Here is a 22923-nt window from a genome sequence, read left to right as displayed (position 1 = left end):
AAAGGCCTATTTTCCCCCCTTCTTCTCTATCCTAAATCCTGAAATGTTTTAGTCACCCAGAATGAAGCTTATTTTTTTAATCATACTTCCATAAAATGTAACCCATGGGGGCTGGAAGAGAGAGACCAGCCAAGGGTTAGCTTGAAGCTTTTATCACCCCCAAACACAGGGGCTTACAGTGTAAGTGACACATTGCAGACAGATTTACTCTCACCATTTTAAATTTATGATGGCTGAAATGAAAGGAAAATGCCCGCAATAATCCTCCCCCGTGTGAAAAGACATGAAACATCTCGTAATTAGGTGGTTACGAAATCCGGACTGCCTTATCTTTGCAAATCACACCAGGTTTGTGAGAGAAAGTAAGAGTGGCCCTGCAAATGAGTAAGGGAGGCTACCGTGGGGGCAAGCAGGGGAGAAAGCTCTGGAAATAAATCTGCCAGCCCCAATCGCTAGCCAGATGTGGAGGGCACCACGGGATATGTTTAAATGAGCCGGTATTTAATGGGAGATTATGTGGAGTTGTCAGCTTCTCACCTCCTCCCTGCTACCTCCCCTACCTTCGTAAATCTGTGTTCCAAATGCTGTTTCATGTGACGTCTTTGTTCTCTCCTTAACCACGGTGTAATTCCTGGCTACCTTAGAGATCCCAATCTTACTTTCATTTAAAAGATGAATTTGGAAGGAAGGGCTGTGGCCGCCTGAAAGAGATCCTTTTCCTTTGTGGGCAAGACCTTCTGCAGTATTTGGTCAGGCCTGCTCCTGTTTCGCTTTCTCGTTAGAGTTGTCATATTAGCAAAGGGTAATTTTTACAAAACGTGAATTCTCTCAAGTTGGGCTGGTTAATATGTTTATGCTGCTTCCCTCAGACCAGAGATGTTTGTCTAAGGATTGTTGTTGCACAGGTAGCTTGTACTTGTTTGCTACTCAAGGACCCAGAGCCCTAAACCACATTGTAAAACGCAAGTGTTGGTATCTAATTACCTCCATAAACTTTGGCGGAAGCTCTTCGTTGGAGTCAAGACCCCCCTGTTAGGGGAAAAATAAAGTCCTATGTTTGCAGAAAATATCATACTAGACTGCCCCAAGGCAAAATACTTATTAGGCTCCCTGTGTCTTCACTGTGCTTTAGTTACTTACGTGGAGGCTGAGCAAGTGAATTGCGCTTCTGCCTATCCAAAGTGTATCACAGGAAATGGGGATTTGACTTCCTTGCTGTGAGGATTTTTCAGATAACAATTAAAATGGAATGGAATGAACCAAGAGCTGGTTGCCCGACTCTGAATGGCTGTAGCTGTGTTGAGTGGCAAACTGACAGGTGTATAAGCATACACACCATCACACACATACCCACACACAGTCACACTCACAGTCACACACATGACCATATGACAAGTACATATCACATCACACCCAGCACAATCACACACATACCTACATGATCTCAGTGGCACACCACAACTACACATACCACACACACAGTTTTTCTCAGTTCTTGTCTTTAAACATACTTGTTGTTACCAATATAGAATCTATCCTAATTAGTCTGAGAATTCAAAAAACATGTTCTGTTAAGAATACGAGCAGTATTATTGAAATATAAAAGTCCTTCTCACAAAGCAAATGGTAATGTCCAGAGAGCAAATGTTAATGTTATTTATCAGCAAGGTATATTTCTATACAGTCCTTATCATTTGGCCTTATATGATTTCCAGGCAGAGTAGCCAGCCTTTTGAGATTGGACTTTTTTGCTTCGTGAGCTGAGAGGTAAGCCAGTCATTTCTCAGGAAGCCCAGTCTGGCTTGTGGGCTCAGGCAGCTGGTTCACTCTTCCCACTTCTTGACGGCTGTCTGTGTGGGCTAATCAGACAGTCAAGGAAGTCAGGGTCCTGGTTGTGGGTTGAGCAGCTGTCTGTGAAGCCTGCGGCTTCACAGCTTGTGCTGCTCCATCCTGAAACTGTCCTGGGACCTGTTCCGTCCAGTGTCTCAACAAGGCACTTTGGGAACCTTGTGCCTATGCTAGGTTAAGGGAAAGAATGCCCTTTTTTCCACCTAGAGGTTTTATTAGGACTGTGGTTCCAAGGTAGAGCACTCACCTAGCAAGCACAGGTCCCCAGATTTCATCCACAGCATGGAAGAACAGATCTTTTAAAATACTGTTACAACATACCTAAAGGCAAAGCAGGGAGCTCATTAAAAAAAATGTGCCAGTACTAGGGCTTGAACTCAGGGCCTTGTACTCATTTGGCTTTTTCACTCAAGGATGATATTTTACCATTTGAGACACAGCTCTACTTCCAAGAACTAGTTTTCCATATTAGAAAGCACTCCATGCAGACATTCATGTAGAACTTAGAGGATATAAGCTAAGTACTAAATTTTATCTTTTAAGCTTTTTATAAGAAAAACTTGTGTCATAGGTTGGGTTTCTAAACCCCCAACCAGTCTTCAGTGCTTGCTCTAGTCCCTGATTCACACTATGGTCCATAGCATGCAAGAGCCTCACAGTCTGCTCTCCAGATACTCAGTCTACCAGGGAAACCCTTGACTTGCAGGCTGGTGTGGCAAGGACAGAAGGACAATGGACAATGAATCACAATGACAGCACCACTAGCTTTTGTACTGACATTGGAAGGGTGGTGGATCTCATTGAAATCTAGGGGCCATGTCATAGGCTGGGTCCTAGATAGTGGATGCTTCATTTCCATGGAAACATGTAGTCTAATCTCTCAATCTGTCCTTCCCCACTAAGAAATCACTGTGACTCAGGTTAGGGAGAACTTTCTGGTGGAAGTGTCCCTGAGTCTGAACAGAGTAATTATGTCATGAAAGCTTTCCCATAGCAGTTTGGGAAAGAAGCATCTGAGAAGACTGCAGGGTGTTAGGAGAGTTATCCCTCCTTTTTCTTTTTTTCTTTTTCCCTCCCTCCCTCCCTCGTTCCCTCGTTCCCTCCTTCCTTCCTTCCCTCCTTCCCTCTTTCCCTCCTTCCTTCCTTCCTCCCTTCCTTTCTCCCTTCCTCCTTTCCTCCCTTCCTCCCTTCCTCCCTTCCCCCCTTCCCCTTCCCCTACCCTTTCCCCATCTCCTTCCTTTCCCTTTTCTCTTTCCACCAGTCCTGGGGCTGGAAGTCAAGGCCTTGGTGCTATCCTTTGTCTCTAAGCTTTTGGTTTGAGGCTACCCTTCTACCACTTGAGCCACAGCTCCACTTCTGGCTTTTTTGGGTAGTTAATTGGGAGATTAACACACCTTCCTGTCCGGGCTGGCTTTGAATTGCAGTCCTCAGATTTTATCCTCCTAAGTAGCTAGGATTATAGGCATGGGCCCCTAATGCCTGGCCCCATACCTTTTTGATAATTGTCAAATCCTTCATGTTCTTTGTATCATGAGTGGCCAGAGGTTTTGCATTGGATTCCCTCCCTAAATCTTTGTGGTTTTGGTTTTTTTTTTTTTTTGGTCAGTCCTGGGACTTGAACTCAGGGTCTGGGTTCTGTCCCTGAGCTTCTTTTGCTCAAGTCTATCACTGTACCACTTGAGTCATGGTGCCACTTCTGGCTTTTTTTGTTTATGTGGTACTGAGGAATGGAATCCAGGGCTTCATGCATGGTAGGCAAGCACTCTACCACTAAGCCACATTCCCAGCCCTCTCTTAAACCTTTGTGTTTCTAACTCAGTGATCCTATTTGTTTTTGTGACTGACCTTCTGCAACACCTTATTACTATGTTGAAGTCAAGTTCACAAATAATATAACTTTGAGGTGCAAACATATTTTTATTACAATATGATGGCCTAACTGTAATACAAAGAAAAAAATCAATGGGAAACAAATAGCATGTATTTCAACACGGAAGTGCCTGACCAGGACTACAGGAAAGATAATCACATACGTGAATTCACGCATCAATCACTTGGTGGTGACCCTGGCAAATACATACTGTCAACAGGTGTGTGGCATTGCAGACTCCACAGCCGATGTCTTGCACTACAGGTCCCACCCTCTTCCTCCAGCGAATCTGAGAATGCATTTGTTCTCATTACAGTCCTGGGGATCCAGTGGATGTCAGTGCTGCATACATGTGCTGCTGGGTTCGGCTGGCGGCTCAGATAATTGGCCACAGGTTTTACGTTTGCATGAACATGCATGGAGCAATGCTTTGCCTGCGGTGCAGGCCACCCATTGTCCCTGGTTCCCCACTGGCAATCTTTATCTCTACCCGACAAAGGCCCTCAGAAATTTCCCAGTTTCCCATTAAGTTCCACTACCTTAGGCAAATGAAGCTGAAAAGTCTGGGCTCTCCCTATGTTTGGGAGACGTTAGGTTTCCTCGATGATATTTCTGTCCATTGGCGTTGTTGGTAACTTCCAATCACCACAGTTATTTAACACTAGAAACTGGATATTACTCGCTGAGTCCCGAACAAGGACTATTTCATTTTTACTAAACCATGAATGTCATCTGTTTCTTCTGGTGCTTTCCTTATTTTTTAAATACCCAACTTGAACTACTCCTCTAAAAAAACAAACAAAAAACAAAACAAAACAAAAAAAACCCCAAAACAAGGCTCTACAATTTTAGTTTCCCTATTACTTTCTTTGAGTTTCTCTGGCAGTTACTGAGGATATTGTCATTAATGAATGTAGTAAAGCAAAACATGAGGTTTCCTAAACCAAAAACGAGCCCATCTAGGAAATTCCTTCCCTTTGTTATGATCCAGTTCTCTTTTTCAAGGCAATTATAATATTTTTATAAGAAAGAAAGAGAAAGAAAGGAAAGAAGGAAGAAGAGAAACCAACAGCTGGTGTTTAACGACTCCATCAGACCCAATTATAAAACATCAACTAGTTACTTTGATTTGTGTGTCTTCATGCCATGGGTCTACTTAAAAACAGTAGACTCTGGCAGAACTCATTTTGGCTTTGTTTACATTTATCTTTTAAACGTAGAAGACTATTGATGGCACCTCAACAAGGTTATAACCCTTTTATAATCATTAATTTTTAATCTAGAAAAGAGTCTTGGAGGCCGCATGGCTTGTCTATATTTTCTCAGATGCTCAAGTGAAAATGCACTGGGCTCAAGCATCGGCTAAGATCATTCAGGCAAAAGCCCTGTTAAGGGTTTGGAATGTGAAATCTTTCTGTTTCCAAAAGCAGCAGTCCTTTATTTAAAATGCTTCTCCATTTAATTGAATTGTCTATGAACTTCTGCTTGAAGGTTTTAGAAAATATATTCAAGGGGTAGGGAGGTGTTCAGAGTGCTTAGATTACTGTATTGATGAGTAGTCTGATCTTATTATTTATCAGTAGTCTGAGCTTACATTATTCTCCAATGCTTTACGTTGTCAAGTTGCCATTATTTGTTTCTAAGGGACATGGTTTTCATGTATACATAACTGTTTTCCTTAGTTTCTGTATTATTTCTTCCAATTTCTAATAAAAATAAAAGGTTAGATGAGAATGCAGAGCTGAGTTGCTTAATATTGTTTTTCACATATATATTTATTATTATTTTAGATTTACAGATATTAGTGATTCCTCAGGACAAGTCGACTTTAGCCGCCTGTCCCCATCACAAAATGACTACTGGGCCATGCTGGCTTACAACCGCTCCAAACTCTGCAATATTCTCTTCTCCAACGAGCTGCATCGTCGCCTCTCCCCGCGTGGGGTCACATCGAATGCAGTGCATCCTGGAAATATGATGTACTCCTCCATTCATCGCAGCTGGTGGCTGTACACACTTCTGTTCACCTTGGCGAGACCTTTCACCAAGTCCATGGTAAGTGGATAGCTTCTGGCGCTGCAAACATCTTCATTCTGCCATTCAGGAAGGTCTTGGTGATGCCCAGGGGTACACATCTACTTCTTCCTCTCGCCGCCTGTCAGAATGACTCTGATCTCATCTGTACCCTCACCAGGCCTATGCCAGCCCTTGGGAAGGGCTCTGGAGCACCTGCCCATCAACTGCACGTTGATTCTGTCAGTGGCTGGATAGAAAATGTGCTGTTTTTAGTATTTCATGAAGTGTTGATTGAAATGATTTATTTCCTTTTGCTATAGGTTTTTATTTTTTAATTCAGGAACTTGGAAAATCCTCATTGAGGGTTTTCTTACAGCATTCAAAAAGGGCATTTTATGTTACACACACAGACACACACACAGACACGCACATACACACATGCACACATACAAGGAAACCATGTGTGACTTCCAGCTGTTAGCAGATGTGATTCCTTTGTGTTCACTAAGAATCTATGAGCTCTTCTAGATTCTTCTCTGGATGGAGAGTTTGGTGTTGCATTTGGCTGGAGAAAATTCTGTGGCCAGAGTGTGGTTTCATGTCCCTGAAGGTGAATCTTGTGGATGAATCGCATGATTGTGGTCAGAGCTGGAAAATGATCATGGAGTTGAATAGAAGCCTTCTTATTTTTGATGATTGTTAATTAAATTATTCTCCCATCCTAGCAATTTAGGCTGGATGGAGGCAAGAGATTGCCCTCACGTGCTTCCTTCCATATGTGGCTTGGACAATAGATTTCCTGCCATTTCCATGTAAGCATATATTGAGACACAAACCATGTGGCAGTAATCTCATCCCTATCCCACGTAAAATGTCAGTTCTTAAACATGGATAAGAAGTTTCACATAGATGTAATCTCCTGATGCGTGGATGGCTAGTGCCCAGTGTGTCCTTTGTGTTTTCTTTTTGACATGGGTGTTACTGAAGTGTGCATCCCATTGTGTGTGGCTGAGGGAAGAGCTATAGCACAGCCATCTTTCCTTCTCAACTGTAGCCAGCTCCCCTAAGCATTAAACAGCAGTATTCTAATATCAACGTCCCTTTTTTATTTGCTGTGACTTGCTGTGACTATGGTGATTTTAGTTACAGTAATTAGGTCACCCTTCATGGAGTCAGGCTATTTTAAGTGGCTCTTTAAGGAATATTGTTGCAGATCAGTAATTTTACAATTGGGTGTTCTTGTGCAACTTTATTAAATGTAATCTGTCTTTTAAATGTTGCCTCTTTACAGTTATACATTTCTAATTGTTGCTGTAAATGCATTATCACTTTGAAATTAATTAATTTTTGCATTTTGGCCGCCTGCAGTATAATAATCACTAATGAGAAACACATAGGGATTAATTCTTAGCACAGCGACCCCTACTGGTAAAGTCTTATCGCTAGCACCCTTTTCCCCATGGGGTCCATAAGAAGAGACAGGTGTAAGTACTGGAGGATCCCAGGGAAGAAGTGCTTACTCCCTGTCTCTCCAATTTATAAAAATAGAAATAATACACAAAATTGGAATAGAGTTAATTTACAGTGCTTAATCAAAACTTCAGGAGTGTTCAAACAACTGTTCTTGAGACACCTTAAGGGAAATGAAAGTTTGCTGATAGCAGCCAGGATCCAGGGCTGATGCCTGTAATCCTCAGTACTCAGGAGGTTGAGATCTGGGAATCTTGGTTCAAAGTCAGCCTAGGCAGGAAAGTCTGTGAGATTCTTATCTCCAAGAAACCACCAGAAAACTGGAAATGGCGCTGTGGCTCAAGTGGTAGAACGCTAACCTTGAGCTGAAGAGCTGAGGGACAGCGCCCAGGCCCAGCGTTCAAACCCCACAACCAACAAAGAAAAAGGAAAAAAGGAAGTTTGCTGATAGCTTTCTTGCAATATAGGCATATTATATGTTTACTTTCCTTCTTATCTCCTCTCATGCAATTCACATATACTAAAATTATATTTTGCATATGTTTGTGTATGTTAGAGTGTGTATTATAATTATGCAATAGACCCTGGGTATCATGGGTATATGGCTCCAGGTAGACATCCATTGTAAAGAAACAACCCCTGCTCCAGATACTTAACTCATTTTGCCCACATTACTGCTCAACCTCTAAAGATAAAACTTCCGCTTTCTAACTTCAATTAGGTACATTCACCTTTACTTTGATTTGAGGGCACTGACTTTGGGGGGAGGGTGATTTTCACAGAATGAAAGTTAGGGAAAAACCTAGAGGATTTAAATATGAATGTTGATAAACTAGTTCTAACTGAGCTTTTCCTCATCCATTGAGCTTTGTGATATCCTGTGGAAATTTCAATATTTTTTATGTGTGAAATTCTATCTATCTATCAATCTCCTGTCTCTCTGTCTACCTATTTGCTTGTAGCACTTGGTCAAAAGCACATTGTGAATGAGGTAGTTTACTCTGTGTGTGTGTGTGTGTGTGTGTGTGTGTGTGTGTGTGTGTGTGTGTGTGTGTGTGTGTGTGTGTGTGTGTGTGTGTGTGTGTGTGTGTGTGTGTGTGTGTGTGTGTGTGTGTGTGTGTGTGTGTAAAACTCTCTGGCCTTGAGACCATAAATCTGACCTATGGTTCTGTTGTTAACAAAACAGGCTTTCAAGGGTAGTGGTGACTATTGAAATGTGCGACCTGGGTGATGACTTTGTTATCCTGCCATGTTCTTAACTAAGAAGCCACTGTCAGCATAGGTCAGACGCTGTTGATATGTAACAGAGCGTACCTATGCCCTGGTGGGGGGTGGGGTGGTGGTGGGGGAATGTGTGTGTGTGGAGGGGGGGGGTGTCACGTTGGAATTATTTTCTCTATCTTGCATTAGACACCAAACTTAGTGCTTACTCAACTTGGTAAAGAAACAGCTTTCAAAACTTGCTCTAGCTCCTTCTGGCTTCATTTGCTCCATCAAACGCACCCCAGATCCCCTGCCATATGTATCCGATTGTGTAGCTCCATTTCCTTTTGAAAGTGTCTGACAGACCTTCATAAAATTTACTCCCCTCTGAACCTCCTTTTTTTTTTTTTTTCCACATTAGCCGTAAGCTCTGGTAAACAAAGTCTTCGCCAGAGGTCCTTGGCTGGAGCACCCCAGCCTCTGCAGACGAGCATGTAAATTTGATGCAGAGCACTGTCCCGTGCCTCTTAGGGTGTTTTGTGCAACCAAATATTTGTGTTGGCAGGTAACAGTTGGAAGAATATCATGCGTTAGGGTAGCGGGAGCTTAGCAGATGTTTTAGAGAGCTGTGTTTTCAAATCTCTTTGCATTAAAAAATGGCTTGGGTGTGTAGACCTTCTGAAACCTCTGGGCTTCATTTCCCATGGCCCCGTAAAGCCAGCCATTGTGCTGAGTTTTAACAGATGTGCAACCACCCTGCTAATGGATGGACCTGAAATGCTGGGCCTGGTGCAGAGTTATAAATTAGAACTAGAGAAAGCACAAGATGTCATTCTACTAACCTTCTACGAAGCCAAGCCGGGCAATTCTGCCCTTGAATAACCCACAAGGAGTGATTTATAGTTGTACAATTTAAAACATAATGAAGGACATAATAGATGTTGATTTGCTCCTTAAATTAGTATTTTAGAAAAAAACACAACCCCCCGCCCCCTTCCCTGTATCCCTTTTAAACACCCATGGCTGTCTGTAAGGTAGTTTTTACCCTCAAGGACAAAACCCGCCCTTTCAATCTTTATTGGTCACACTGCATGTGGCTTACAAGGCACCAGACAGAGGGAGCTGCAGGCCCAGGGAGCTGCAGCCACTTTTATAAGTTGGGAGAAGGAAATGTGATTTGCAAAGTAAAACTTTCAGCCTGTGCTCCCCTAATGTAAATATTTTGAGACTCCTGAGTGTGGGTGGAATCCTCTGGTGGCCTTGCTCTCCATGGTCCAGGGATGGGAAAAGCAGACGCCAGGGACCCTCTGTGGTTGGGCCACACAGGAGTTTGGGGTGCTGTGGCCATCACAGCAGCCGATCTCCTTTTCCTCGTGGAGGCCGCCCTCCAGAGCCTCCAGCATTCTTCTTCCTCCAGGATGACCAGGAGCCTCGGCTTGATGCCACTGCTACTCATCTTCAGTGCTGTATAGAATGGTAAGGTTTAGAGTGTGTGCTTTGTCCATATGGTGGGTTTGCAATAGAGCAAACAGCTTGGGATCACTGTGCCTGTATTAACACTTAGCTCCTCCCTGCCTTGTTGGTTGTCATTTGACCTTTCATGGGTTAATTTTCTACAGCAGTTCAGATACCTTGAGCCCTTAGCACTCACTAAAAGTGAAATAAAAAAGATATAAAAATTCCCCCATATATTTAGAACACTTGAGGCAGTCAAGGGTGTGTTTTCCTGCTCTGTGGGCAGATCTTCTGTGGTTGCCTTGGCTGTCTCCTCCTGCTTACAAGATGGCTGCCATGGTCCTAGTCATTGCTCCCTGCGTGACAAGATCTGAAAGCGTGGTGGGATCTCTCTTTGCCTGTCTCCTTGTTTTACCCAGGAGACCTTTCTATTGAAAAACTGTTGTCCTTAAGCCAACTTCCCCTTAGCGCCACAGTGTCAGATATGAGGAAAAGGCAGGGCTGGCATCTGGAACCTTTGGGGCGAAAGGCAAAATCTGATGGCAAGGAGACAGGCTCGGGCATGGCTTTTAGACAGGCATTACCAAAGAGGTGTGCAGAGTCCTTGTGTCCTAATGCAGTGCTCTCATAGGGTGGTTTGAGAGCACCTGGCCTTTCCCGTCTCCATTAACATGACCAGCCTTGTCTAGAACTGGGCCAGTCCTGGGCTCCTTCTGCCCTCAAGATTTTAAAGCTTGTTCTTCAATCTGGAATATATCTTTTCCTCAGTGCCAGTGCCCCTGATAGGGACACTGTGTCTGTCATGGAAGGAAGGTCTACTTCTGCAGAATCTTGAAGTTAAACATCCAGTTGTCTGTTCAAACCTGATAATCCAGAAGAAAATTATCAAAGATGGCGGGCTAGCTGGACTTCCACGGTGTATCCTAAGCTTTCCTGACTGTTATCTCCATTCCTTACACTTTCCTCGTGGGGAGAAGGGAAGACAGGAGCCCACCCCTTCCTCTTTCCCTCCCTCCCTTTCATGCCCCCCCCCCCCCCGCTCCCCACCACCACCATAGCTCCTACTTCTAGCTTTTCACTGGTTAATTGGAGATAAGAGTCTCATGAACTTTTATACCCAGTCTGGCTATGAACCACATTCTTCAGATCTCAGCCTCCAGAGTAGCTAGGACTATAGGTGCTAGCCATCATGGCTCCTTTCTTGTCAAAAACAAAGGGAAGGCTTTGTGAGACCACTGCACCACCTCCTCCTCTAGGGTTTTATCCCCCCGCCCCCGACTTTCTTCATAGTGTTTTAACTCTGGCTCAGCCTTTGTTCCTGAATGAGCACCCAAGAGAAGAAAAAGTGATTGTCTGGCCTTAATATGTGTGACAAATTATATAATGAACATTTAACCAAGATTTGAAATTCCCCGAGTTTTATCGCCCTCGTTTCTTTTCTTCTGCGGCCCCGCTGGCATTTCAGTAATGCACTGCTTCTTTATAACTCCCTAGCTCTTTTATTACTTACTTTTTTTTCTGTTAGTGGTGGCTTCTTTGATCCTCCCCCCTTTTCAGTTTCCTTTTCTCCAATTTCATACTTCTTTCCAGTAATTTTTGGCCTCAGTGCAGTTTAGATATTGGAAGCCAGTGTGATTAAACAGATGCCAGGATTTTCTGTTGCCCCATGATTTTCCGGAATGTTCCACCCATGGACATCGATTTCTGTATAACTCACTGGACACGTTGATTTTTCCCTGTGAGGTGTAAAATAATGTTTAGGTAGCAAAAATAAGGAATTCAACTTGGTGCTTTGGACTGTTTAGGAAATGACTCTCTCCTCTTCTTCATATGTTAAGCTAAAGGAATACTTTGCAAATCTTCTAAGAATACATCACCAGGTCCCCTGAGAGTCAACCAAAGGCCAGCACCATGCTTGTGGGTTCCCTTCTGTAGCTCCTATAATGTGATAGGATTTTTAAAATTTGCTCTAGGGAAAGAACTGTCAAGTCATTTAGAACAAGTCATTTAGCCTCACTTTTCCTGTCTGTAAAATGAGCCAGTTTACCAAGACTAATTGTCCTGTTTATAGAACACTTTAGCAGGGGTAGTAAATGTCAAGATAAACAAAATGGAAACGCAGAAATGAATCATAGTTCTATGCATTTGTTATGCATCATTGCATTACACATGGGACCCAAATTTAGCACCTTAACACAGTATGGTTTCTGTGGGGCAGCAAGCCAGGCATGGCCCAACTGCCCTTCATTTTGGGGTATCCTGGCTTCAGGGAGGGTGACAGACGGGAGAATATTTCATGGCTCAACCAGGCTAAGATTCCCCTCCAAGCCCAAGTGGTTGTTGGCAGGATTCAATTCCTGTGGCTCAGTAGATTGAGGGCTTCAGTTCTCTTTGGCATTGGGTTCCTTGCCACTTGGGGCTCTCCAACATGGCGGCTGGTTTCATTAAAGCAGGCATGCCAAGAAGGAACCAGGATCTGCAACCTAACCGCAGGAGTTACTGCCTTTCTGGGTTCTTTGTTGGCAGTGAATTGCCTGTCTAACCATGTTGAGCAGGACAGGATTTCACTGTGGCAGGGGTACTATATGCAGGGATCCTGAGGGTTTGTCTTTCAGGCTGCCCACCACCACTCTCCCAAAGTTGAGTTTCATTGTGCCTTTTGTGGCAGGTTTACTCACAGACCTTGGCAGGATCTCCTTGTTGGATGCCAGGTACTCTTTCCTGAACCTGTGGATCTTCCATTGATTTCCTCTCCTGCACCTTCCTCCTGCTTTCCCTTCTGTCATTGCTCTCCTCCTCTTCTCCATTCACAGAAGTGCTCAGTGTGCTTTCTCCTTTGTCTTTATGCATTTATGCATTTCTGCTCCATGATGGGAAGTAAGATTTAGTCCTTTAATAAGAAAGCTTATGAAAAGAATAAAGAAGTGTGTGGATTATGTTTCTTAAATCCAAGTGTCCATGTTCATGCTGTTTTAGTAGAGGGGGCCCATGTGAAACTGATGACCGGATTTTCTTTTTAACCAAGATTGGGTTGGAGTTTCAAATACTGGCCAGAAACTCTAAACTTTCATTAAGCCATAACATGAGATAAAGGCTCTCCAATCATTTCAAAGCCTGGATTGAAAATTATTCTTCTTATTCAGATATGTCTAATCTCAAGGATTTGTTATTTTGAAGTGTTTTTTGTTTTTGGTTTTGTTTTAAGTAGGAAGCTTTCAAAGGCCTTTAACAAATTCCATTTATTTTGTGTGTTTTATTTTTTCAGTTCTGAGAAGTATGGTTCACTTCTATTTTAAATGTTAAAGTTCAGCTGGGGGCAGGGAGGAGGGGAACAGGCGTGAAACCACCCCATTGAAAATGTATGATAAAGGGCTGGGAAGGTGGCTCAGTGGTAAAGTGCTTGCCTTGCATGCATGAGGCCCTGGGTTCGATTCCTCAGCACCACATAAGGTGGAAGTGGTGCTGTGGCTCAAGTGGTAGAGCGCTCTCCTTGAGCTGAAATGCTGAGGGACAACGCCCAGGCCCAGAGTTTAGGCCCTACGACCGGACCCCCCCAAAAAAAATATATGATAAAATATGTTGTTGAGTAACAGTCACATTTCCTCTGTGAAAGATCAAGCTCTTTTCCTGGGCTGGAGTGTTTTTACTTGTTTGAATCCTATCATGGGTAGTCTCTGAACCACTTTAAACATTTCATTCTGGAGTTTGGAATGATGAGGTCTCTTTAATCATTTACATTTGGGGGGAAAAAACGTGAAATATTCTTTAAGAAGCTAAAGTAATCCAGGAGAATATATGGTGTTTGTTCAGCTGGATATCTTATTTATTTGAAGTACTGAGAGAAATCTCTTCTGACTGCTCAAAAAAAGAGAAGAATAAACAGTGAGGGTATCTAAGTAATCTGAGCTAGAGAGTTCCTTCTCAGAGAAAAGTTATAAAAAGTATATTTTCCAGATCCAAAAAAAATACTGTACAGCAACTACTGAGACCTGCATAATGTTTTCTTAGTATTCTCACTCTTTAAGAGGAAAAAAAAAAACCCTGTAAAATCTGAGAATTTTAGAACTATTTTTGATATTTTCATATTCTTAGGCAGGTGAGCACAGTTTTTTTTTTCTCCTCGCAGCTCCACATCTCTTGTTAGCATTGCTGTGTGTGGTGTGTCACCTGTCTCAGTTGATTCCTCATAACCATAAAAGACAGAGTAATGAAATTAGCATGGCTGAAATCACAACAGGAACTTCGAGCAGACTTCCTATAAGAAAGGCATTAAGAAGACGTTTAAAAGAAAATAAATAAGAAAGTATTAGATTCTGGAGAACACCCAGTAATGAAAACAATGACATTTTCTTCTCCCTTATATTCTTTTCCATTCTAAGCATCAGGAAGGAGCTGGCAGAATTATCGTGGATGGAAAGTAGAGAACACACTGGGCTCTTTTATCCCAGAGGCTCTTGTTTGCTCTTGTGCTTCTGCTGGTGTATCTTCCAATGTTATTTTGTGACATTGCCAGGCTCACAGTTCCATTGGATTCATAGAAGAACTCCAGGTTGAGGTCTTTTGACCTGAAGTGAAAATTAATTAAAGCTCATTAATATATAATTATCTAAACCACCTTTGCCAAGTCTACCTGACCACTGGCATGCCCTTGTAACTATCTATAAGAAGAAGACTTGAAATTCATTTGATGTGTGTAGGCCCCTCACTGAGTGTTTTCATGAACATATGTCCTTTGTGTTTCTAGAGGTCAGAGACAACCAATTATCACAGCACAGCTACACACACTGCCTAGGATTCACTTCGCGTCAAGTCATAAACTAAGCACCTTCCCTGTCAACCCATTTATCTTCCATAGTCTACTACCACTCTTCCAGGTAGATAGGAGTTGAGCAGCGTGGCGGAAGGGTTCAGTGGGATGTCCCGGAGTGGCTATTGGTAGTCCCTGAAGTTGAAGGAATCAGGCTTCTAGTGAATCCCATTCCTTCCTCCTTGTTACTTTGTAACTGTGGACAAGATGCATGACATCTCCACTTTGAATGTTCTTTTCCTTGGCTAATTGGAGACAGGAGTTCCCATAGCCCACAGTCTAGGGAGGTAAAGCACAGCTCAGCCCTATGGCATATGGTAGGACTCAAGGCATGCTCATCTTCTTCCTGTCCCATCCATTCCTGTGAAATCGTGCTGGTGTCAGGGACATAATGGAACAGCTGATGCCAAGGATTCCATCTATTGCATGAGCCAGAGCACACCAGCCAGGTTCCTGCAGGTGTGAAATACCCAGTGACTCCGAATTCCAAAGGAAAACTCCCAAAGGATTGCTGCCATCCCTCCATTTGATACTGAAATGATAACAGGATACGCTTTGCAACTTTGTCCTTGTCTGTCTATTCTCAACCATATTGATGCATATGGTTACCATATGATCTTTTTTTTGGGGCGAGGGGTACGGTTGTGGGGCCTGAACTCTGGGCCTGGGCACTGTACCTCAGCTCTTTAGCTGAAGGCTAGCGCTCTACCACTTGAGCCACAGCGTCACGTCCAGCTTTTCTCTTTTTGCTTATGTAGTGCTGAGGAATCGAACCTAGGGCCTCATGCAAGCGCTCTACCACTGAGCCACCTTCCTAGCCCCGTACCATATGATCTTGTTCCACCTTTTAGGGATTCTAATTCATTTTATTCACAACACTTTTGTTCATCCTTTCTCTAAAGTTAACTTAGATTCTTTTTCTTCTTCTTCTTCTTTTGGAAATAGGTCAAATTTGAATTAATAAAGCGAACTCAGTTGAAGTTCAGGCTTATCCTCTACAATCTCTTAACACCAGTGAGCCAAAGTAGCTTTATCTTAGTCTGTACTTTTGTACCTATTTCTGTATTGTCCATGTTCAATCAAAGATTATGCAGTGGGTATGTTAATAAACCATTCCCTACTTCAGAATTTTAGGAAGCCTCTTAAAAAAAACAAAAAACTTCCTTCATGATTTGCATAATGCTGGTTACTGACTGTTATGTCTAGCAGTCAGTAGCTTAGAGGACCAGTCCTTTTAATTTAGTTAGTGTTTTATTCTAGGTCTTGAACTCAGTGCTTCTTGCTCTCCCTTATGCCTCACTCCCATCCCAATACTGGAACTCTACCACTCTACCACTTGAACCACACCTCCATGCCTGTCTTTTGGTTGGCTAATTGGACACAAGATTCTAGTGGTTTGTCTGCCAGGATAATTTTGAACCATGTTCCTCAGAGATCCAGCCTCCTGAGTCAGCTGGGAGTACAGGTGTAAGCCACAGGTGCCTGACTTCTTTATATCAAATCAGTATGCAGATGTAGGGATGCATACACATATAATTACAGTTCTTCAGAGACCTAGCAAATACATATATATATATATATACACACACATATATATATATATATATATATATATATTCCTTTTTTGATCCGTTTCTTTACTATTTCTTTTTCTCTGTGTCAGCCATTGTTTTCCATTGAACTATTTGTATTTTCAACATATTTTCGATCATTTTTGTTCTAAATCAGTTCATATAAAATGATTTATGAAGTTAACCAAAGCTTGTGGTGTAGATGTTGGTACACATTCATATACCACATGTACTCCAAAATGTTTTGTTTATTATATCACATAGACACATGTGCCCAGCAATCTGTCTCATGTAGAGAGACCCAACGCAAGCTATTTCAGACCCTGCCCCTTGGATCCTGAAGATTTTTCAAACTCTGTACTTATGAATAAAACATTTTAATCAGACCTGCATCAATGATGATCAATATCATGGACATATGATACTAGGTGCATTTCATTAGGGCAACTAAATACTTGAATTGAGTTTTAAGGCTATACAAAAATAAGTTAAGTTTTTTTCCATAGGCATTTTACATTCAGAATTTCTGTACATACTTAGATCCTTCAGCTTTTCCCACTGAGATTTCTTTTCTGTGGACACTTTTGTCACCCAATTTTTTTTTTTTTTTCGCTTGTGGGGCTTGAACTCTGGGCTTGGGCACTGTTCCTGCGCTCTTCAGCGCTTGAGCCATGGCACCACTTCTGTTTTTCTAGTGTTTTTTTTTTTTTAGATAAGAGTCTCCCGGACTTTCCTGCCCGGGCTGGCTTTGAACCGCGATCCCCAGATCTCAGCCTCCTGAGTAGCTAGGAGCCACTGGCACCCCAGCTTTGTCACCCAGGTTTTGATGGCTGCTTATTACTACTGTTTCATTCATATCTAAAACCTAAGAAACTCCTCAGGAAACTCCCGATGTCCCTGAGTTTTTCATTTATGTACACTTAGTCTTTGAGCCTGTTGGTAATCTCATTCTTTACCAAACTTCCTAAAATCTTGGGTGACACTGGAATCAATGTCATCCATGTCACAGACCCGTCCTGTCCGTCCTGTGCAGAGCAGAGCATTGACAGGTCAAATGACCTGTGTAGATTGGTATCTCTCAAACTTTTTCTGGACTATTACTAAAACTTATGTGTTTGAGTTCAATGCACATGTATGTATGCACACCCATGAGTGTGCATGATATGCAAATCTGTGTGCATGTGCCTGAAACAAATGTTTTAGGCAATGGTACTGTTTAACTGTTTATGAAGTGCCAATTTGGGAGTGGAATGTTGAGCTACAATCTCCCTGTGGAACCTAGTATGGCTTCACACTTGTGATCCTCCTGCCTCTGCCTTCTGAGTGCTGGAATTACAGGTCTGTGCCACCACATGTGGTGTGTTAAAGTGCTGCTTTTGGCACAAGTGTCATTAATCACTATTGACCTTTACCACCCACTGTAACATAGTTAATACTTTGAAGGCATAGGTATAAGAGTAGTCAGTTGAAGTCGCAGAATGGACATGTTTTCTTTACTGAGACCTGAAGGATATGTTCAAGATAGACATATTGCTGAAAAATTATATTTTAGGTCCACTCTACAGCAGTGAGAGAGTAGGGTCTAAGAAGTAGGGACCAAATGACGGTGGCAGCAGAAAACTTAGTAATCAAGATAAGCAATGTTTTAGCCAGTCAAAAATTAGTGCAGAAATCCTGCTAAGGAAAACTTTAAACTTTAAATAAAGGTAGAATCAGTATTAGAGCAAAGGCTCAAGTAATGAACATGGATTTGTAGTAATCCATGCCTCAAGGAGGCGCAGATACCAAATAGTACCAAGGAGTTTGCAGAGGATTCTGGATCTTAGTAACTCATATGAAAATGGCAGTAATGACAAAGGTGATGACTACAATGATCTTAAAAATGACTAACATTTATTGTACACTTGCTATATGGCAGGACTTGTGCTAAGTATCATATGCATTTCTAACATTGATTTGTCAACCCTCATCTCTTGTTACTGTCAAGGAAGCTTTGAATAAATAACTTGACCAGGGCCCCCTAACTAAATCAAGGGGAGTAGAATTCAGGCTCTTTCTAATTGACTGAAGAGGCCATGCCCTAAATTCTGACCACCTAGAACCTTTTGAGACTCTTACATTGTCTGGGCTTCTGAGATGCCATTTTTATGAAATGAGAGTTGGGAAGAGGAAGACAGTTATAGCCAGGAGACCAATAGAGAGAGGTGGTAGAAGCTGGCCACGTAGAAATATTGGGAATTTTAAAGACAGTATTTTCTACCCGAAGCCAGAGAAATAGATATCGCTGACACTTTCAAAGTAATCATAACAAGCTTTTAAAATGTGAACTGAGCATGGAGATAAATGATCAGGGATTCACAAGGGATATATAAATTTCTGGATGAGTTTAGTGATGCACATACATGCGTGTGTACAGAAACCAACGAGTAAAGAAAAATATCTGATATTTACCTGTTATTTAGTGCTTAATGAAATATTATCCTGTCTTGGTTCTTATGGTGTAGCATTAAATTCTTGCCTAAAGGAGATCTGATAGTGCTAAGATGGAACATTATTTTAACATGATTTAAACTATTTTTCTTTCTGATAGGTACAATCTTTATTTCTGTAACTACTAAAATAGTGACTCTTCAGTGTGTCTTGATACAACTTTTCATTGTTGACTCTGAACTAATGCTATAAGTCAGGTATGAAGAGAGGAATATGTAGAATTCCCACATGCCACTTTCCCAGAATATGTATGGAAATTATTGTGCCCATTTATTATTTAAATAGTGATGGCATTTTCGTGAATACCAACATTAACAAACCATGTTAACATGGTTTAAAATATGTAATGAAATTCGCTATGCCATCTGATGATGGAACTATCAAATTAGCGTGGCGTTGACAGATCACCCCTCTGAAGGGTTATGTGCAATGTTTGAAGGCCGGAGATTTGCATCCCCTGTGGCTGGCAGCAGTTTTGTACACACTGCCTTAGATGATGCTACTGGAGGCCTGGTTAGTTTTTTGATGTTGAAATGTCATGCAATATGTGCCTGTCCTGCGATTGTAATCCGCTGCATGCTTAAGGGAGTTGGCATATGTTCAGATCCACTGGTAACATTGTGTGTGTGTATGTGTGTGTGTGTGTGTGTGTTTCTCCTCATTTCCAGAGGCCTTTCTTAACTCTCATCTGACAGTTCTTCTAGAACAGTATTATCTGGGAGTTGCCAAAGTTCTCCTGAAAATATGCAGCAGGATGCAATTTCATTCACTCTTAGCTTTCTGATTCTCTTGGTTCTTTCAAAGGAATAATTACAAGTGTTTGGGTACAGAGTGTCATGGGGAAAAATTCATTTATGTGACTTTCACATTTTCCTCAAGCGAAAAAAAAGCACGAATTCTACCAGTGCAGGTGGAAGGAACTATAAAAACTATTTTCCTAGCCAGGTGCTGGTGGCTCACGCCTGAAATCCTAGCTATTCAGGAGGCTGAGATCTGAGGATCGTGATTCAAAGCCAGCCTGGGCAGGAAAGTCCGTGAGACTCTTTTCTCCAATAAACTACTAGAAAACTGGAAGTGGTGCTGTGGCTCAAGCGGTAGAGTGCTCGCCTTGAGCTGAAGAGCGAGGGACAGCGCCCAAGCCCAGAGTTCAAGCCCCATGACCGACCAAAAAAAAAAAATCTATTTTCCTTGATACACACACACACACACACACACACACACACACGCACGCACGCACGCGCGCACACACACACACACACACACACACACACATATATCCAGAGTCACAAATTTTTATTCTCAGGTGCCAAGCTGTCTTTTGGGACATCTTTAGAAAGACTCTGCTTTACAGTAGAGGCATTAATATCTTCACTAGACTTTGTATCTTACTTGCTTTTCCATGCTGCTTTCTTATCCACTTGAGAAAAATCTACAGAATTCCCCAGTGATGAGGGCCCATAACCTGTTCTTCCCAAATTTGACACAGAAATTCTGATTTGCTTCTTATTCCTCCTAGTTATTTCCTGCTAACTAATGTTTACTTCACAGCATGAAGTGTGATCTTAAATATTCATTTGTTCCCTTATCCCACGTTTAAAGTGTAGGTGATCATTATAACACATTTTTATAGGTGTGGTGTAATTAAAAACATCAAGAATATAAGTTAACTAATTTTTTTATTCTTAGTACTCAGGAACACAATCTTCATTCAAATATGTGTGTCTTTCTATCTTCATATATGAATACACTAGCCAGAATATATACATAAGCTCATAGATATACTAGTAGAGGCCCATAGGTGGCGCCATGCTTTATCGCTGTGTGTTTTGGGGGTGGAATTATCTTGTAGAAGTCCACAGGGGAGGAGAAGGTGATGGAATGATTAGTACATTCTTATTGGACCTGGGGAGGGGGGGGGCAGGGGGGAGCCTTCATTTCCCACAATTTCTTTTCCCCATGTCACCTCGGCATTTAATTTACTTCACTTACATGACTACTTGAAGTTTTCCCAGGTTAGTTGGTCCTATTAATTCTATTCTAGAGGGATTATATTAATAAACTAATGCATTACAGTAACACAACGGAGGCTGGTGGTTGGCTTAGGAGGAGCTGATTCGCATGCGCCACTTGTGGTGAGAGAAGCTGAACCTTCCTTTCCCTTCTCTGACGCCATCTGTTGTTGCTTCTCGTAACCTTGGAAGTCATCTTGGCCAAAGCCATGGGTTTGGCACAACAGAACCCAAAGATGTTGAGAGACACTTTCAACTTCACGTTGTGAGGAAATGATATAATGCTCTTTTCACCAGCCTGCGAGACCATGACCACTCCTATGGGTTAATGGAATGTGGTGACTGTGTATTTTGAGGGGATGTATTTTTCATGTGGACCTGTTCATTATCGAAGAGATAAGCTTTGTTTTAAAATCTAGTCTGTGGAAAGGGCTCTGATGGTCCCCTGTTTGTCTCTTGCATCATGAGCCTGGGTCACCGCCTCTTCTTTCTTTCTGTTCATTATTCTTCTTACCCACCATGGAGGTGTCCTGCATGGTTTTTACTATTTCATTCTTTTCCTCATGTTGTCTTTAACTCTTATCTACATGATTCTCTGAGGAGTGTAGTTGAATTAGAAGAGACATTGGTGATTTTATGGGGAGAAGTTTGCTTTCTTCACATTTATTAAAGACTATTATTACAGAATACTTGTGTTTGTCAATCAGTGTTCTTGGAAATCATCGTATATGCAGTTTAGAAAATAATATTAATAATTTGGTAATTTTTACTCAGCCTAAATACCTACTGGAGGGCACCAATAAAAGAGGTGGCATTGCTCAAGATGCATCGTATTCATAAACTGTTTTGTTGAATGGTACCTTCTTTGTGCAACTACTTAACAATCCTAAAAGTAGGATTTATAAAAAAAAGATGGCAAGGCATGACTTACAAGACCTGGGACATTATATGTAATAGAATCATGAACAACTCTGTCCCCCGCTTTACTGGGAAATGGCCAGCCTCCTCTCACTAGATTTAGGAATATTTCCCCACTTTTATTAATTATCCTTAATTTTCCTGCTTTATTATTGATTATTCCATTATTTAGATGCATAGTAACTGGAGTATCTCTTTAGAGATCTTACTTGTTTCAAGATAAAAGAAAAATTCATTTTGAATGGCTTTGCCTCTGAGTTCAGTTATATAGATATATTTCTACTTAGGGCTTTCAGTTAATTTCAGTACATGTTGGAGATAGAATTGGTACAGCTCAGGGTTTCAAAGATAGATTTTCAGCCCTATGGGCCATCTGTTTGCCCAGTAAACATATTTTTATTGACATATATGCTGAGAGATTCAAAAAAGATACTGGAAAGTATTTTCAGAGCACAGATATGCTTAATTACTTCTCTTTATGTAAATCCAAAATTATATTCTTGAAGTACTCAAGTACTTGATAAACCCACTTGCCCTCTCCTTTTTCTGAATTAATTAAGTATAGTGGCTGCCTTAAGTTACACAGTTGGAAATCACTGGCTTGCAGGAATCCAGGCTTACGGGTTGAACCAGGAATGGAATACGGGAATGCCAGAGTATGGAGATGACAGAATATTTATAAAGTCAGACAACATACTTCCAGGAAGATAACCTCACAGTAGGCTAAGTTTTTCTAGTGTCCATAAAACCAACCATACACAGCAGGTCAGCTGTGGGTGCTGGGAGATTTTGCTGATAGTCTTAACATCAGAGCTAGTTTATTATTTTTAGGATATTTTTATGCACTCTTGTAACAAATGGTATTAAATTACAGCATTTTCAGCAGGAATTAAACTAGGTTCATCATTTCCCTGAAGTCACCTGACCTCTTTGACTTTGGGGGTCTCTGATGTCACTTTCCATGTTTGTTATGATTTTTTGTAGGCAGTTTTATTTTTTACAGAGAATACGAATGAAGATGGTGGTACTTGCAATGTAGTACAAACAGGAAAGTGTTGATCAGTTATCTGAGGAGAGGAAAAGAAGAGTCTCATGAACTCTGAAGTAAGCCTTTGAGGGCTTCTGTTTGTCTTGAAGAAATTGGCTAAGGATGAAATCAAGGAATCAAAAATGACATTTTATTGCTTTTCAATAAATTTATATACTTTTCAATGCATAGGGTCAGTTAGATGGGGTCACTTCTAGAATATGCCATTCACAGAGAAA

General features: G+C 41.6%; 1 protein-coding gene across 3 annotated transcripts in view; it reads left to right on the top strand.

Annotated features, from left to right (window-relative positions):
- Wwox (WW domain containing oxidoreductase) overlaps nucleotides 1-22923 on the top strand; it is a 739180-nt gene that overhangs the window by 221543 nt on the left and 494714 nt on the right. For all 3 annotated transcript variants that reach the window (XM_042700810.1, XM_042700812.1, XM_042700811.1), the window contains exon 8: nucleotides 5509-5773. In XM_042700810.1, coding sequence (XP_042556744.1) covers nucleotides 5509-5773 — 265 coding nt within the window. The remainder of the gene's footprint in view (nucleotides 1-5508; nucleotides 5774-22923) is intronic.

Source organism: Dipodomys spectabilis, unplaced genomic scaffold, assembly GCF_019054845.1.
Source record: "Dipodomys spectabilis isolate Male_0828 unplaced genomic scaffold, ASM1905484v1 ptg000273l, whole genome shotgun sequence".
Lineage (NCBI taxonomy): Eukaryota > Metazoa > Chordata > Mammalia > Rodentia > Heteromyidae > Dipodomys > Dipodomys spectabilis.
The sequence above is the reverse complement of the archived record's forward strand: the minus strand, read 5'-3'. Positions and strand labels throughout refer to the sequence as shown.